We start from the raw sequence: 19,356 nt of genomic DNA, 5'->3' as shown, positions 1-19,356 counted from the left end.
ATGGTGATTCCATAGACCTGAATGGTGATTCAATAGACCTGCATGGTGATTCCATAGACCTGAATGGTCCCCGAATGGTGATTCCATAGACCTGAATGGTGATTCAATAGATCTGAATGGTGATTCCATAGACCTGAATGGTGATTCAATAGACCTGAATGGTCCCCGAATGGTGATTCCATAGACCTGAATGGTGATTCAATAGACCTGCATGGTGATTCCATAGACCTGAATGGTCCCCGAATGGTGATTCCATAGACCTGAATGGTGATTCCATAGACCTGAATGGTGATTCAACAGATCTGAATGGTGATTCCATAGACCTGAATGGTGATTCAATAGACCTGCATGGTGATTCCATAGACCTGAATGGTCCCCGAATGGTGATTCCATAGACCTGAATGGTAATTCCATAGACCTGAATGGTCCCCGAATGGTGATTCAATAGACCTGAATTGTGATTCCATAGACCTGAATGGTCCCCGAATGGTGATTCAATAGACCTGAATGGTTATTCCATCCGACGTTCTTGATGTTCTTGCACAACTTTTGACTTTGGCACAAAACTTCACATATTTCACTTAATCCTGTGCTTTTAGAGTCTTGGACATTCAAGTCTTTTCATCTTTCTTCCCTCTGCTGTCTTCATCTATCAAATAGTCCACGAGTTCTCGCACTGTTTTGAATTCACTCCGACCTGGGGGATTGTTCTTTGGAATCTGTGGAAATTTGGTCTGCATTTTTTCTCTCAGCTCTTCAGCCTGTGAAAACAGCAAAAGATGGCATTAATGAACACTCAAATCTGCTTCAAATTGGGAATGCACAAAAAGCTGTGAATTTAGATAAAATCCTGAAAATTTACACCAATGACAGGTATATGAGGGCAAATGAATAATTTCTAGTTTGTGGGCTTTGATATAGTATTAAATTTAATTATTTAAATGATTGTTTATTACACTGTAGATATCTGTACAAACAATGCTTGCTGTAGGAGAAATGTTCCATTATTGTCATGCTAATCATGCTTCATCAAAGAAGCACCCTGCCCTCAGTCACAGAATAATGTTCCATTATCGTAACATTAATTATGCTTCATCAAAGAAGCATCCTGCCCCCAGTCACAGAATAATGTTCCATTATCGTAACACTAATTATGCTTCATCAAAGAAGCACCCTGCCCTCAGTCACAGAATAGTGTTCCATTATTGTCACGCTAATTACGCTTCATCAAAGAAGCATCCTGCCCTCAGTCACAGAATAATGTTCCATTATTGTCAAGCTAATTTTGTTCCATCAAAGAACCACCCTGCCTTCAGTCACAGAATAATGTTCCATTATTGTCAAGCTAATTACCCTTCATCAAAGAAGCACCCTGCCCTCAGTCACAGAATAATGTTCCATTATTGTCAGGATAATTGTGCTTCATCAAAGAAGCACCCTGCCCTCAGCCACAGAATGATGTTCCATTATTGTCACACTAGTTACGCTCCATCAAAAACGCACTATGCTTTCAGTCACAGAATGTTTCATTACTGTCAGGCTAATTACACTTCATCAAAGAAGCACCCTGCCCTCAGTTACAGAATAATGTTCCATTATTGTCACGCTAGTTATACTTCATCAAAGAAGCATCCTGCCCTCAATCACAGAATGTTCCATTATTGTCAAGCTAATTACGCTTCTTCAAAGAAGCATCCTGCCCTCAGTCAAAGAATAATGTTACATTACTGTCACTTTAATTATGCTTTATCAAAGAAGCAACCTGCCCTCAGTCACAGAATAATGTTCCAATATTGTCAGGCTAATTACGCTTCATCAAAGAAGCATCCTGCCCCCAGTCACTGAATAATGTTCCATTATTGTCATGCTAATCATGCTTCATCAAAGAAGCACCCTGCCCTCAGTCACAGAATAATGTTCCAATATTGTCACACTAATTACGCTTCATCAAAGAAGCACTATGCCCTCAATCACAGAATAATGTTCCAATATTGTCACGCTAATTATGCTTCATCAAAGAAGCAACTTGCTCTCAGTCACAGAATAATGTTCCAATATTGTCAGGCTAATTACGCTTCATCAAAGAAGCACCCTGCCCTCTGTCACAGAATAATGTTCCATTATTGTCAAGCTAATTACGCTTCATCAAAGAAGCACCCTGCCCTCAGTCACAGAATAATGTTCCATTATTGTCAGGCTAAATAGGCTTCATCAAAGAAGCATCCTGCCCTCAATCACAGAATAATGTTCCATTATTGTCACGCTAATTACGCTTCATCAAAGAAGCAACCTGCCCTCAGTCACAGAATAATGTTCCAATACTGTCACGCTAATTACGCTTCATCAAAGAAGCACTATGCCCCCAGTCACAGATTAATGTTCCATTATTGTCATGCTAATTACGCTTCATCAAAGAAGCATCCTGCCCTCAATCACAGAATAATGTTCCATTATTGTCACGCTAATTACGCTTCATCAAAGAAGCAACCTGCCCTCAGTCACAGAATAATGTTCCAATACTGTCACGCTAATTACGCTTCATCAAAGAAGCACTATGCCCCCAGTCACAGAATAATGTTCCAATATTGTCAGGCTAATTATGCTTCATCAAAGAAGCATCCTGCCCCCAGTCACAGAATAATGTTCCATTATTGTCATGCTAATTACGCTTCATCAAAGAAGCATCCTGCCCTCAATCACAGAATAATGTTCCATTATTGTCACGCTAATTACGCTTCATCAAAGAAGCAACCTGCCCTCAGTCACAGAATAATGTTCCAATATTGTCAGGCTAATTACGCTTCATCAAAGAAGCAACCTGCCCTCAGTCACAGAATAATGTTCCAATATTGTCAGGCTAATTATGCTTCATCAAAGAAGCATCCTGCCCCCAGTCACAGAATAATGTTCCACTATTTTCAGGCTAATTACGTTTCATCAAAGAAGCATCCTGCCCCCAGTCACAGAATAATGTTCCAATATTGTCAAGCTAATTATGCTTCATCAAAGAAGCACTATGCCCTCAATCACAGAATAATGTTCCATTATTGTCACGCTAATTATGCTTCATGAAAGAAGCACCCTGCCCTCAGTCACAGAATAATGTTACATTAATGTCACACCAATTACGCTTCATCAAAGAAGCACCCTGCCCTCAGTCACAGAATATAAGGCAGGGATCTGGCTTTATATGGGTAGAGGAAATTAAGGAGAGAAATTCCTTCTTGTCCTCTCCAGGTATCACACCAACCTCTTGACTCAAGGCAGAAGACAAACTATAGCAAAAGCTGGATTCGAACATGTGACATCATTGGTCTGAACTTAGGCAGTTTATCATGTCTATGCTGCTTGGACAGCAAATGCCACTTTCAAAATAAGCTACGTGTGATCAGGGTTGCAAGTCTACAGTCATGCAAACCGAGATCGCTGAAAGTTCAGAGAATACTGTCAAAGTTTCTAAGTTCTTGCATGGAACATGATCGTAAGTCCCATGGCTGTAAAGGCCTGAAGCATGCATGTATGCTCAAGGTTTTATGTCATAATAAATAAGTTTTCAGCCACATGATGATGAGAAGTCATTAGGCATGTTACATGTGGGTACATATACTGAGTCATGTCATGCTTGTGGCAGGGCGAGTCCATGCCACCGAAGTGCTGCCGCCACTGAGGTATCATGCCAAATACACCAGACATGACACCCTACCCAGTCACATTATAATGACACCGGGCCAATCAGTCCTGTTTCCTTGCTCTAACCTCTCAGTATTGGAGCGCCAAGGGGGCCAGCTACAAGAACATTCATAAAGTTTTTGGTATGACCCGACAGAATTTTGAGGTGGATGCTCTAACCATTAAGCTACTAATACAATCAATATCTCGCTTGAATCTCTGCAAACATTTGATGTCCATCAAAATTGTGTAGCAGGAATGGGTGAATGAATGAATCAGGTTTAACGCCACTGGCATTATTTAAGCCACAGCATGGCGAGAATCTACTAGGAAACCAAAATGCTATAAGGTTTCATTGCTTACACATAAGATGTGCATGGCCTCGTGTACTTACACTTTTGACCCCAAGCAGCTTCCAGACAAGAAGGGATAGGAGCCCCACCCCTGTCACAGAGTACAGTGTACCCCACCCCAGGGCTCTGAGGGCCAGGGCACCCCCACTCTCTGGAATCTCACGACTACCCAACAAGCTCTGGGGATAGAAAGATTGAGACTTTACAGTGGGTCAAGTTATACAGTGAAACTACCTGCACAGTATTTGTTGGGCCACTTGTCTTCCAACAATATGGTGGGCATATTTGTGTCACTTGTGGGAAAGCTTGTCAGTAACTAGGCATGGGTCGCTGGTTATGTGTAAGTGAAAACTTCTTTTGTGTCCATTTAAACACACAACCTTGATGAAAATATCTGGAATGAAAGTATCGTGCCTCCAACAAAGGGAGGTAATTCTGTAGCAGTAGAAAACATCTTGAAAATGATAATATAATCACAGTTAAGATCACAGGAAAGAGACCTAAATGGCCACAGCCATTCTTTTCTGATGTGCTTGGTGACTCTATACATCAACTTTTAATATGATATTCTTATGTGGCCATGGGATAAGGCATATTAGAGAAACTAGAAAAATGATGTCGCATCCCTTGTATCTGACACATATCAGCACAAAGAGTTGCGTTCTTGGCATTTAGAAGTAACTAATGCCTGACTGATATTTCTATTTTCTCGCTGTGGGCTATCCTGCTTACTTCGAACTGCCATAGGTGTGTTTTTTTAAACTTTATGCGGGATACTTTATCGATTCATGTACACATTTGGTCCATATAGTGTTGTCTGAAGTTAACTCAACATGAAACTTTTCACCTGTTTCGTTTGGTCTGATAACTCAAGATTATTGCACTTGTGTCCTTACTGAGACTGTCCTTAGGTGTAGGTATCAAAGTAAACCTGGGCTCAGTTTCATTTCAATTAGAGTAATTTGTTCTTGTAATTAGAAAATGGATTTATGTCAGTTTTGCCTACTGAAGTGTACTCAGATCTGTAAACTAACAGGTAGATACATGCACTTATACTGATCATAATTATTGTTTAACAGAACTCATTTAGAGGCAATTTTAACATAAGGAACTTCCATCATGCCACGAATTTTAAGTACATATAAAAGAAATTTAATGAATCTGAAAGAAATTTGAAAGAACAACTTCTGCAAGGTATAATACTAGATCACAATGATAGGGCTGAAATCTACTGCCAAAAGACATCAATCATTCATTCCTTTTATTTATGAACTGAAGACAACAGTTGAAATTACCCTAATTGACCTAAAAATTCGACCATAAAAGAGCATTTCTGGTGGCAAATAAATGCCGTGAGGTTCTCCCATCTGGTGCTAAAATTTACATTTTCCCTGTAGGATATCACCCTATCTTCCAAACATCTCTCAAAGCAGTGACTTCTCTAAAGTCAATAGAACTCCCAGATTCTGGGAAAAATGAGTGGCTTAGTCATGGATGAAATTTTAGGTCATTTAGTGTACTGTAATTCTTCAACCTTTTTCGCATGTTTCCATGCGAAAAAGGTGTTTATTCTAGCATATTCTGAAGGCATTAATCTGTGTCAACTGATAAAATTATACTTTTTGTGAAGCCCTGAAACTGGCCTATTCAACCAATGTAGAATTGCACTGAAAGTTTCTCCTTTATATACCAAAAGGTTGACGAATCAAGGTAACTGCAATGGCAGTAGACCTTCCCTTACCTTAGTAAACATGGTGGGGTCTCTTTTCTTTGCCATCATGACTGTCATACCAAACCCAAAGAGCAGGGAGAAGCCAGTCACAGTTGTCAGGTACATGCCCCCTGTAACCATAGAAGCACAGGGCAGGATATAAGGAGTGCTGGGAAACAATCTCCAGTATTTGCAATCAAAAGCCCTAGTTGTAACACGGGCTGCTTAAATGTATCTTTGTGGTGGTGCAAATTTGCCTTTAGTCTAGAAGTAGAACTGTGCACTGGAAATTCATAGATCACTGGTTCAAATCCTCAACTGGTAATCCCCTAGCAACAACAACAAGCATAATGGAAGACAGTCTAAGGTGGTCTGTACATGCAAGAAATATTTCTACATTTAAATGAACAAATGAAGTGGACCTTACTATGAGCAAGAGACTACCCTTCCAAAAGAGAATACTCTCATTTTTTACTTTATCAATTATAAACCATCCCCAGAGACAAGTCATTCACACAGAGCCTGCAAACCTTGATGCCTGTTATTGCTTACTTTCCATCAGCAAAAGAAACTTTCTCAAAAGTGATTTCATGTGTAAATGGCTGCGTGTGCTGACGCACCGTTATATTCCCTCTCCACAGTAAACTGCTCACACTACATACTAGTTTTTTTAAGGGTACATTTTGACAGCCTACAGGTACATTACTGTCACTGCTGGCCTAAATAGCTCATTAGCTGTGGGACTGACTGATGAGGGCTGACGAAGCCTTATCTTTAAAAGATGTACCCTAATTTGGGCTAAAAAAAGTCCTATATATGACATCTGGACATTCTATAAAGTGAATAACTAAGTAAGAAAAAACATTACATTACATAAATAATAAACTTCTGGGACTAATTTTTTGGTGTTTGATGAACTGATGAATTCCATCTTGTTTTCATTGTGCTAAAGTATCAGTCATGCTGGCAAATAGCATATTACATGTTGGCATGGTTAGTGTGCACCGCTGCTTTCAGTGTGATAGCATATCACATGCTGGCATTGTTAGTGTGTACCGCTGCTTTCAGTGTGATAGCATATCACATGCTGGCATTGTTAGTGTGCACTGCTGCTTTCAGTGTAATAGCATTTATCATATACTGCTGAAATATATTGATTTATTTGCCAATTACTTGATACACTCAATATGACAAAAGATGGGCTTTCACTATAGTCTAATCTGCTACATGTGGGGATGTCATAGCTCTATTTACATGTAAGTTGCATCAAGCTCAATCATGGACAGCTCTCCATGATTAAAATAGGAGATGCATGCTCCTATATGCCGAACATATTCTGAAGGCATTATTCTGTGTAGACTAATAAAATTATACTTTTTGTTAAGCCCTAAAATTGGCCAACACCACCAATGTAGCTTCTTTCAGGCCTCTCATGCTGCAGATTTTCTCAGTGGCTCAGCACAGCAGGAGTTATTGATTTATTGCATTAATAAATATGGTGGACAACTGAGGCTATCTGAAGGGTGCCAATACAGTTACATGCATGTCGTTAGAGGCTAAGGCTATTCTGAGCTTCTTTATTTCCTAACACAATACATGTATTTATTACCTTTGGAAAGGGGGTTAAACAGATAGGTCAGGGCGGCCGATTAATGTCCCTATGTAATCAAGGGAATTTATACATTTTGATGGGGTTCGTGCTCTTTAGGTGTCTTCACATATTTATTATTACACATACAGTGCTGTATTACAGCGCATATACTACTTACATGACCATGGGACAAGGCAACTATAGGACTCAATTAGCTTTAAAATATTAAGCCGATCCCCCAATCTAAAAAAGACTTACATTTTCTACATTAGGTTTCGTTTTTAGACAAGTTAAATATCCATGTATTGTGTCACAGTGATGCTCATAAATGCTTCACTCAAGTATTTTCTTAAGATGTAAATATGTACAAGTATTAATTCATTTTTTTAAAATTACTTCTTTAATTTGTTAACTTAATTGTTGCTTAATATCACACTCAAGAATTTTTCACTTATATCATGGCAACTGATTTCACAGGTACTTCTTTTACAATGTATATGATTTATTCATTTATTTATTTCATAGATTTAAATTCGAGGATTTTTTTTTTATATTAATGGCGTGCAAGCAAACACGGTAAAAAACCAACCTTTGACAAGATGTTGATGAACTTTCCCATATGTCACATACAGATAGGTTTACCATGTGCATGCTTGTCCCCAGCTGAGCACCGTCTGCATGCAGTCTGTCACTGTCATGCATCAAATAATCCTAATTAGATCCTAGTGGCTACATCACAACCTCTCTTTCTTAGAATCCGCTGGCAGAGTATTTCTCAGTGTATAGAGCAGTATGAAATAGTCATCTACATGTAGGTACCCTTAACACAACAGACTGTACCCAAGTCTACATATGAAATTACCTCCCTTATATTTAAAGACATGGTGTTAAGAGTTACGTGCCCTTTAGTGTGTTATGACAAGTTGAAGACTTCACCGAGACCATACTCAGTGTAAGAACAAGCTAAAAAGAGCACAGCGAAACTACGAATTCAACAAATTAAAGTCTACCTCCATATTTAATACTCTTTAACATTTATTGGTGGGTGGACATTTAGCAATTCTGAGATCTTCTGCAATGTGCAAAACTACATGTTTTGGTCTCTTTAAGCAAACCCAAACCGTCTTCCCACTATTTCAACATGAACAATTGGTAAATATCCACGGTTAAAACACAAAGCTACTTAAATCATAAGTACACTTTAGTTTTGAAATGAAATACAAAGAGTTCATTTGTAGGAGTCATATGAATGCTTAACATTTGCATAAAGAACTGTACATATACAATACATAACCACATCAACATTGATTCTAAAATGCTAAAGACTAAATGAGGTCTCTTCCCAAAATGTTGGGTATTTTTATATCTGCACTTAGAGCCTCTGTAGCAATCTCTAGCCACTCCTCATGGACCAAGATGGACTCCTGTTATGCTTACATATATACTGACCATTTACAGCCGATGACCAAACAAACCTTTGCACAGGCAGCCTCGTTCACCATTTCTAACCTTTGCAGTCAACCATTTTTGTCTGTGAAGAACAGACATCAGCATACTGAAAAGTCTCTACTGTGCAAAGCATGCAGAAGCCAAACATGACTGCCTGTTAAAAATTTGGCTGAGTTCGCTCTAAAATTCACCGAGAACAGTATTTAAACTGATTTGGGTCCAATGTGCCATCTCCTCAGCTAGTGTTTGGCAATTAAGAAAAATGCCTGGTAAGAAATGAGATTCTAAGTACGTATAGTAAAATACCCAGTTTTGGGACGGGACCTCTGTCCGACGTTTTATCACAACTAATTCATTAGGTACTCATCCCCAGATGAACTCTTCAGCTGCTGGAAGACCTTCTCACACACAACTGGAGAGGAAGGCAAGACAGCATTAGCTGGATTTAAACTCACAGTGACCGCATTGGTGAGAGGCTCTTGGGTCATTGCGATGGGCTAGAACAATGCCACCGTCGAGAATAGATGTGAGCTGGTGTGTAGCACTGTAGGGCTGAGATTACGTATACTATGTGCAATTAGCCTCCGGTGACTACTTCGTCAGGATTCTGTAAGATGGGTTGTAGGTTGGGGGTGACATGACCATCCTTTCGTGTCGAAAGTAAAATGGCCACCCAATGTTAAAGCTTTGGGGAAAAGGTCACCTTACTAGCGACCAGTAAGGCCTAGTTGTACAAAATACCATCACGAAAGCTCTTCAAAAATACTCACACTATCTGGAAAACTGAAAATTCTAAAAATCCAACGCTGACAGCGATTAAAAAATAGGTAATTTCCTATGCAATAATGTTGGGAGGGCAGTTTTCTTCACACACGCTGTTTGTAACTAAGGACATCACGTGGTCTCTAGCTTCCGATCCGTCTTACAGAATGCAAGTGGAGATCAACACGTAAATATAACCTTAGTCCTTACAACTCCCCAGCTAACTCGTAACCACAGCCCTCCACAGCTAGCTCTTAATCACAGCCCTGCACAGCTAGCTCCTGTGGTAACTGACAACTGGTATGGCGATGTGCATGGCAGCATGTACATGTAGTTTACACTCTGCATACTAACGATACATCTATCAAAGAACGTTTTCAAGCATTGTTACTGTAAATACACGAAACACCTTTCATATGTGCAAACAAAATTGTTTGGTAATCAAACATTTTATACCAACGACTACAGAGCTTTTTCTGTCTTTTTGAGGCGTTATTTCCAGGTTTTCCGTCTGCAGCTCGGTATCTCTGGAGGCCGCCATCGTAAACACTCTGACCTTATCCCAGGTCAAGGCCGCCGTCAGTGGCTTGTTCCTGTCATTAATGCGCCTGCGCGTATGTTAATTCCCATCAACACAACTGCAGGAAATTCGTCATGTAAAATGTGACAAATGTGTGTGTTTTTAGCTTTCAAATGACTTTCTGCTGGCTTGGGAAGGTGTAAACATGACTTGAGTACCTCCTACCTCCATGATTCTACCGACCGAGTTGGCGTTATGTAGTTTGAGTGACATATTCAGCGGTAGGTGATGAAAGACAAGTCGTACATGATCGTTTCCACCGAGTCGCCATCAAAGCTGCCCGAGGACGAGAATTCTAACAAAATGACCAAGAAAGTTCGCAAATGGGAAGTGTTTCCTGGCAAAAACAAATTCTGTTGCAACGGGAGGATAATGATGGCTCGGCAAACGGGAATATTTTATTTCACCTGTGGTTTAATTGTTGTGACTTGCGGACTCTTCTTTGGATTTGAGTAAGTATTCTGAATGAAATGACACCTGACATCGCTCCATGTTATTAAGATATGAGTCTGCATTTAACCGTAAGGACAGATTTACTTTGTATATTTTGACACTAAAAACTCAATAGCGAGGATTTGTAAAGTTGAGGTGAATTTGTAGAAGAATTAGCCCCGAAAGACTCCAACTCCTTTTCTTACATTGGCCTAGCGTCGTTGGAGTCTTGGCGCTAGCTATGTTAATTTCGTATTCAGTGAAGGTCCAGGCTGATTGTCTTTGTTATTGAGTTATTGTAAAGTCTCGTGCAAATAAAAGACACCAACCTAAAGACCTGCTTTCTGCACCCACTGCACTGCCACCTTCTGTCCCTACTCGCTTTAGAATAGGTTTATTATAACCATAAGATTTCCATGGTACATGCTCCGTGGGCACCATGTTGAGCAGCTACAGGTAGACCTACGCACATGTCCTGCTTCATAGTGGAGCAGTAGGATGATGGCGACCACGGCCGAGGAGCATGTGCCGTGGAAGCCTTCATGGCTATTATAAATCTATTCTAAAATGAGTAGGTTGGTGTCTTTTATTTACATGAGACTTATTCAATAACAAAAAGAAAATCCCTGGACTTTTGTTGAAAACAAAATTAATACTGTTAGCGTCGAGACTCCAACGAAGCTAGGCCAATATAAGAAAAGGAGTTGGAGTCTTCAAGGGCTGTATAAGAATCTACTTTTAACAATGAACATCTGAAAAGCTGGTCAGCAACCTTTTCATTGTTTTTACAACAGCTCAGTACTTCGGAATAGCAGTTGTTAATTTGTGGTTGTACCAGGCATTTATGCACCAAAACAAAGGGGGCATAATAGAAATAGAAAAATCTATTGAGGGACCATGCATGTTTCACCAAAAATAGAATAATCTCTATTACACTTATAGCTGTAAGATAAAGAAAAACAGCGATAAGAGTATATGACCCCTACAATAGTGTACCATCTTTGATTCTGGCATAGTGTCATCCATATTTCTAATCCAAGGGGCGGAAAAGACAAGATGGGTAAGACAGCTCTCGTAAATGTCCAGTTTCATTCTGTTTTCACACATCTCTATTTCTGTAAAAGAAAAAAAAAATTATATCAAAGCGTGTCACATGAAATTCCGTATATTTACGCTCCCATCTTTCAATTTTGGATTGGCCGGAAGTGCCATAAGTGTTCATTCTGACTTTTGATGATGTGCGGTAAGGATCTGTCATGCCTACATATTGTTCCAAGTGCAGGTGCTGATAGTGATCTGGAGCCCACTTAATAAATAACGAACTAGTGTACGTCATACGTAATGCCAACGTAACTACATGTACTGTGACAACTTATCTCTACAGTATGTGTTAGACATGACAGTTATGTTGATGTATTAAAGCTACAACCTTTTTGTAAAATGTGCTTCAGGCTAGCATGTATGTTATATGCTCAAGTCTGAATTGACTGTATGTCAGTCACAGAAGTATGAAATCAAAGGCAAGTGTGAGTGAAGTGCATGTCACACCCTGTCCTAAAGCTGAACATTTATATAAGAATGGGATCCAGTGAATTGCACTCAGATTTGAATTGTCGCTCATAAATGGTTATCGATTTAATTTCTGTGGAAAGCTTACAAGGGCCAAAGGGTTTTGCATTTTGGGGTGCAGTGAGTGCAGACAGATTGCAGAAAAGTCTTTCACTTGACCTGTCTGACCAGTGTTCTGAGCTGCTGTGAGCAGATGTTGGGAAATGTCCCATCTATCTTCAAAATGCATGTTTGTTTTTTTCAACGTCCTCATTGATAAACATCCTCATGATCAAAAGGTGGTGTGCAACTGTTGTTCATTTGAATGCGTTGTGAAAGTTATTGTTGGTCATGAAAGTTACAGGCCTTTTGAAACTATCTTACCCGCTCAGTGCTCAAAAATTCACTTTTTGTTTGGGATCCATTTCGTTAGTAAACAAAAAACATCATTCACAACGTCGTTGAGTAGATATATTATCCTCTGACCAAGCCAGTTTGGCAAATAAATTTATTATGATAATAAATACACTTGGCTTTAGCATGGTGCAAAAACTTGATCGTAGTTGGGAGAGCCATCTGGAGGTGGCATATGACGCCTAGACGAACAGTCTTTCCTTGAAAACATTGTTTTCCCCACAAAATTAAGATCCACATGTAATTACCAATGCCAGCAATGAGCATTAGCCAAAAAGGTTGATTTGATGTAAACGCAGTATAGCTCCACAAAATCTGAGTCAACAAACAATGACAACTTAAACATAACTTACCCACATGTATTGATTACTTGTATTATCCTGTTATTAATAATCCAATAAGTACTTAATCCTATCCTTATAATCTTAATCTGCTAGCATATCTACATATACACCATGACTGGTTAATACAGTCATCTTGCAGAAACACTATGCTGTTGTGTTTTCTCATGATACAATGTTTTGGGAGTGTAATAATTGTTACATGTACCAATGTGATAAACATGTTGATTTCATGTTTACACGTAGTTGTTAACAGGTGTAAGCTTTAAAAGCTTTAATAGTGTAATTTGATAATTGATCATTATTATTTATATACCAATAGCATGCATGTGAATTCAGGACTTCATGTACAGCATGTGCAGCAATGCATAATTGAAATCATGACATCATCAGATATGCCAGGGAAAACTTTTAGTTATGATTTCCACCATTCATTGATTAAATTGATTAAATACATGTGGAAACTAGCCAAAATACTGGCACGAATGAGACTTGAACTCAGTATAGACTCAGACTTTACCACTCTACCAATTCAGCTGTCAAGACAGACGTGACTGGCTTGCTTGTTGAAGCCGCTGTTATATGTAGTGTTTGTTCAGATTAAAATATTGTATTAAAAGCGTGTCACATGAAATTCCATATATTTAAGGCTCTCATCTTTCAATTTTGGATTGGCCGGAAGTGCCATAAGTCTTTATTCTGACTTTTGACGATGTGCGGTAAGGATCTGTAATGCTTGCATATTGTTCCAACTGCACGTGCTGATATGATTAAATTGATTAAATACATTTAGAAACCAGCCAAACTATTGGCACAAATGAGACTTGAACTCAGCGCACAAAGGGTGTCTATAGCCCCTCAGACTTTACCACTCTACCAGTTCAGCTCTTAAGACAGACGTGACTGGCTTGCTTGTGGAAGCCCCTGTTATATGTAGTGTTTGTTGAGATTAAAATATTGCAATAAAGGCGTGTCACATGAAATTCTGTATATTTATATATGATATGATTAAATTGATTAAATACATGTAGAAACTAGCCAAAATACTGGCACAAATGAGACTTGCACTCAGTATTAGTGCACAATGGATGTCTATAGCCCCTCAGACTTTACCACTCTACCAATTCAGCTGTCAAGACAGATGTGACTGGCTTGCTTGTTGAAGCCCCTGTTATATGTAGTGTTTGTTTAGGTTAAAATATTGTATTTTTGTAGTGTCACATGAAATTCCGTATATTTAAGGCTCTTGTCTTTCAATTTTGGATTGGCCGGAAGTGCCATAAGTGTTCATTCTGACTTTCGATGATGTGCGGTAAGGATCTGTAATGCCTGCATATTGTTCCAACTGCATGTGCTGATATGATTAAATTGATTAAATACATTTAGAAACTAGCCAAAATATTGGCACAAATGAGACTTGAACTCAGCGCACAAAGGGTGTCTATAGCCCCTCAGACTTTACCACTCTACCAGTTCAGCTCTAAGACAGACGTGACTGGCTTGCTTGTGGAAGCCCCTGTTATATGTAGTGTTTGTTGAGATTAAAATATTGCAATAAAGGCATTTCACATGAAATTCCATATATTTATATATGATATGATTAAATTGATTAAATACATGTAGAAACTAGCCAAAATACTGGCACAAATGAGACTTGCACTCAGTATTTGTGCACAATGGGTGTCTATAGCACCTCAGACTTAACCACTCTACCAATTCAGCTGTCAAGACAGACGTGACTGGCTTGCTTGTTGAAGTTCCTGTTATATGTAGTGTTTGTTCAGATTAAAATATTGTATTAAAACCCCTTTTATCCAGTTTTATAGTGAGCAAATTTCACCATTCACATATATTGCATTTGCCCTAAAAATTCTTCGAATATAATCCATTTTCAGAGGAAAATACAGGTAGTGTAATATTTTTAGGTGGGGGTAACTAACACACATTCACATTTTCACAGTAGACTATTATCCTATTTTCCAAATAAACTTGAAAACACCTTCAAACTTCAAACTTGTTGTTCGAACCTTAGTTCGAACAACAAGTTTGAAGCTATTTACTTATTTTTTCTATGTGAGCATACATGTACAGAAGTATCAGGTATAGACCACACTCTACATGTAGTTCCTTGTAAAAGTCCCTGACCTCATCACATACATGTAGGTCTTCTAAACATGCCAAGAGCATATAAGCTCTGAGTAAACTCACTGAGCAGGCTTGCCCACACACAATCATTGGACCTGTTAGAACAAGTTATGATAATTTGTTATCAATATGTAACCACTCTAAAACATATATGTGTAAACAAGAACTTGCAAGTACATGACTTCCTGCCAGGGATGACATAATGCTAAAATACATCGGTACAACTGGATACCTCAGCATGTACCTGTTCATTTATGAACCCAATCTCTTTGTCTACATACATTTACATACATATTTTTTCAGGATAGATATTTTGTCATTTCTGTTTTTTTTTTTGTTTGTGTATTTTTTGGGGGGTCTTGTGGATAAGCCTGTATTGCACAGTGAACTGTTGGATGGGAGAATGACCTGCTAATTGTAGTTGTAACATGTTTACCAACATGTTTGACGTAGGCCTCGTTTGTGTGAAAAAATCTAAATTTGTTTATTACTTTGAGCATTCTTTCGTGGTTTTCTCTTGGTGGGGGGGCTATGTCAACATGAAGCCCATCATATGTTTTCCATGTACATATATTTACAGTGTTCGTACATGTATCTCTTTTGGGAGTAAGATTTGTTTGAATGACATCCATGGATATGTAAGTGTCATGAATAAATTTAAGGGTCACCTTATTACATAATATACTCAACTGCATGGAGATGAGTTTCTTTTTCTTCTTTTATTTGGATGTAGATGTATTTTTGCAAGAGTGGGACTGCTGGGACACTGTGCACATATATGTGTAAACTGCGGTACCATATTGAAATTAACTACTGTGTCATAGTCACAACTTCCATTTACAGTACACACAACTACAAAAGCTGGCTAAATCCTCTGCGGTCATACGTGAGAAGGCCTGCCATCAATCTGCGGATAGTCGTGGGTTTCCACTGGACTCTACTTGGTTTCCTCCTTCCATATGGCTGGCAGCCGCTGTATTTAAGTGAATTATTCTTTAGTGTGGCTTAAAACGCCAATAACGTAAATATTCAAATTAATAAATAAGTGTAAGTTGACTTCATAATGTCACTGGCCAATTTGATCAGAGATCTGCTCTAAAATGAAGAAAAACATGATCAAACTGTTTGATGATTGGAAAAAGCATGTCATTGCTTTAGACAACTGTTTGTTTATAAATGTAGATTTACGGTCACAAGGAACTTAATGCGTTAAACGTCAGTGTATTCTAACTGTGTAAATCACAGGACTGTTGGACCATTCCTCATTTAACTACTATAATGGCCTGACAAAAATTCCACTGATGTCAGAGTCACCAGTGTTAACTTTGACTCATGAACCACAGGATGTTTTTCTTCTGGTGTACATGTACATCACATTGGAAGTCTGTTATACTGGCATGACTTCTAGCGTAGTTAGTTCTTCACTATGCGCTGATCAGGTGTAATCTTCCTGGAAGGTGACGACATCACATGCAAACTCCTCAATCTGTTCAACCAGTATACATGTACATGTAATTAGACACAATGTATCAGTCAGTCATTATGTACAGCTGTGTCAATTAATCATTCAACCTTTTGGCGTGTGCAGATATTAGAGCGGAGTATGGATGCAGTTTGTGCACATTGAATAGTTGAAGCTTTTGGAGATTATGCACAGTGTATTGCAGTGGGTAGATTAGTCATCTTTGTGGTTTTTGATAAGACAAGATTTTCTACATGTAGCAAGACAAGACATTGCCCTCTCACCATGTGTTAAATAGACACGTGCACATGTGAAAAGTTTTAGGGTTACAGTGGCATGTGTTTAACTTTTAACAGTCATCAAGAAAAACATGAGAGAGAACCAAGATAAATTTTAGTGACTCCGGCGCACATGGTCTTGTGAGCTAACACCAAACCCTTTATTGTCACCATTGGCACCACAAATCATGCTCTACTTTAATAAATGTCATTAAGCAAGGATGTCTTGTATAATCAGTGTATCGAGGGCATGCGTGTGTTCTGTATGCTGCATGCAGTCCACAACAATTAATATGATAATGGCGCCATTACGCTTTGTCAGCTTTGTTTGTAGCTGTTGTAGCACAAAGGAAGTCCCTGTGTGTCAGTATGTAAAATTGGTCACACTTTGAATGGGATGTCTGCCAGATGACCTTTCAGTGGTGAGGAAATGATCTGCTTGGAAGGCATACCTTAATCTAGTAAATAGATCACCCCCTTCTGTTTGTCCTCATAAGAAGAAGCACTGGTGTAATTTCATGCTTGGCTGTTCATTGAGTTTGGAGCAATATCCGAGGTCAAGTGGAAGCTAAGGGGTAAATTGAAGTACCCTTTACTTGTGATCAAGTTATCCAGTTAATAACTTCATTGTTGTCAGACTCACTGCTGGAAGTCATCCGCCTTCTGTAAACATGTACAATAACAGTTGCATTGTCTGCAGTATTTTGACACAGTTCAGTGCAAATTTCCTCCAGGTTTTGAACAAATGACACACAAGTAAACAGGTTCGAAGTATTATGGCTATCAGTGTTGTACAGCTGCAGGCTACTGTGAGGTACACGTTCAGTGTACATATAAGTATATATTATACAGTGAACTGTCCGTACAGCCATATTTGTTTCCGCAACACATTGAACTTCTGACATTAAGCTCACAGAAACTTCTAGCTAATGGAGCATTTAGACATGTATGTTAGTGTTAATCCACACAGTGCATGAGTTTTGCGAGGCTAAATTATTTAAGCACCTCCTTGGCCAGCTGATATAGCGTAGATGACAACAGTGCCTTCCTAGAGAGGGACTAGTGCACATGTTCTCGTTCATTGACACTTGCTGACTCATGAGAAAGTATAAAAGTGATTTTGCCCAGAAGAACTCATCTGCCATTATTTGCATTAACCTGTTTTCTCGATAATGTTTGCATATACTTACATGTTAAGCAGCAGACAACTTTGTAGAGATTGGTGATATGAATACTTTATGGGTTTTTAAACTTCAATTCTTCATAGATAAACGTAATATTTGTGTATAGGCTATATTACCGCAGTGTTTAGTGCTCAGCCTGTCTTCACTGTTCAGTACTAATAGACTGTATGGCCTATGGACAAAGTCTTTAGAAGACAAACACAATGGGGACTTTCGAGACGTTAGCATGCTAGAACTGCACAATAACCCGGGAGCCTCTCACCTATCCAGCCGCTGTGAGTTCAAATCCAGCTCATGCTGGCTTCCTTTCCTAACTTACTTTGGAAGGTCTGACAGCAACCTGTGGTAGGTGATGGGTAAAGCCCGGTTTCCTCCCACCATAATGCTGGTGTAAAACACCAATCAGATAAATAAAAGAAAGGAAATGAACAAATTGTATCTTACAGAGACTTTTGTGTAAGTTAGACTTATCTCGAAACAAGTAAAAAATTATAAAAAATGTGCATCCTTTCCGGTTGGATGTAGAAAGGTCTATCAGCCACCTGTGGATGGTTGTGGGTTTCCTTGGTTTCCTCCTGCCATAATGTTTGCTGCTGTCGTACAAGTGAAATATTCTTGAGGACACCATTGAAGTAAATAAATATATAATGCATGTGTATACTTCAAGTCTTACTTTTTTGAAATGAACAAATATTGGAAATAATACATTCATAATTCATGAAGTAAGTGTGCACGATTTGTTCACATGTAATTGATCTTTTCACTAACCTCCCGATGTTGCTTGTTTTTCAGTTGTCCGTACCTGGCCATTCATGTGAGCCCTGCCATCCCGGCTGTTGCCGGGGCCCTCTTCATCTTTGTCATGTCAACATTATTCCGCACCAGCTTCAGTGACCCCGGGGTTATACCAAGAGCTACCCCAGATGAGGCAGCTGATATAGAGAGACAAATAGGTAACACTTCTAGATGCAGTATTTTCTTAGTTTAGGCTTTGATGCTTGGGAGCCATTAAAATGTTTCTGCAATAAGTTTCACAGCAGTATGTGTGTATTTGTATTTGAGTCTGTAGAACTGGTATAATTATTTACACACATGTAATTGTGTAAAAAAGGTGTGATGCAGGGTTTTAATTAGTATAGATATACTATTTTTGGTCATAATCTAAGTTTAATACATGTAATACTATAACAAAACTACAAACATTATATTACATGTACCATTATTAAAAGAAAAAACAACCAAAAATATAGCCAAAGTTATTTCAGAAGAGGAGTCCATACAGACATAATTGGCCTAACCATTCTTTTTATTATGTGCTTGGTTACCCTATAAATCGCTTTTTAGTTTGGAATTCTTATGAGTTCATTTGATATACCATTTTACTGGAAACACGATGTCGTGTCATCCGTATCCTATGCCCTTCATTATTAGAAGCGA

At 38.8% G+C, this 19,356-nt stretch overlaps 2 protein-coding genes across 9 annotated transcripts in view; one reads left to right on the top strand and one right to left on the bottom strand.

Moving 5' to 3' along the window:
* Positions 1–242: 242 nt before the first annotated feature.
* Positions 243–10,076, bottom strand: LOC135461570 (transmembrane protein 242-like). Its single transcript, XM_064738731.1, has 5 exons — positions 9,992–10,076; positions 5,764–5,864; positions 4,064–4,201; positions 504–761; positions 243–281 (listed from the first exon to the last, which is right to left on the bottom strand). The coding sequence occupies exons 1-4, from the start codon at positions 10,074–10,076 to the stop codon at positions 612–614; spliced, it is 474 nt and encodes a 157-aa protein (XP_064594801.1). The 3' UTR covers positions 243–281; positions 504–611.
* An 82-nt stretch (positions 10,077–10,158) lies between these two features.
* The window catches only part of LOC135468356 (palmitoyltransferase ZDHHC14-like), a 63,064-nt gene continuing 53,866 nt past the window's right edge, over positions 10,159–19,356 (top strand). For all 8 annotated transcript variants that reach the window (XM_064746629.1, XM_064746575.1, XM_064746583.1 and 5 more), the window contains exons 1-2: positions 10,159–10,567; positions 18,712–18,872. In XM_064746629.1, coding sequence (XP_064602699.1) covers positions 10,344–10,567; positions 18,712–18,872 — 385 coding nt within the window. In that variant the 5' untranslated portion in view covers positions 10,159–10,343. The remainder of the gene's footprint in view (positions 10,568–18,711; positions 18,873–19,356) is intronic.

This window comes from Liolophura sinensis, chromosome 1 (assembly GCF_032854445.1).
Source record: "Liolophura sinensis isolate JHLJ2023 chromosome 1, CUHK_Ljap_v2, whole genome shotgun sequence".
In the NCBI taxonomy this organism is placed as follows: Eukaryota; Metazoa; Mollusca; class Polyplacophora; order Chitonida; family Chitonidae; genus Liolophura; species Liolophura sinensis.
This window is presented reverse-complemented; position numbering and strand designations above follow the sequence as displayed.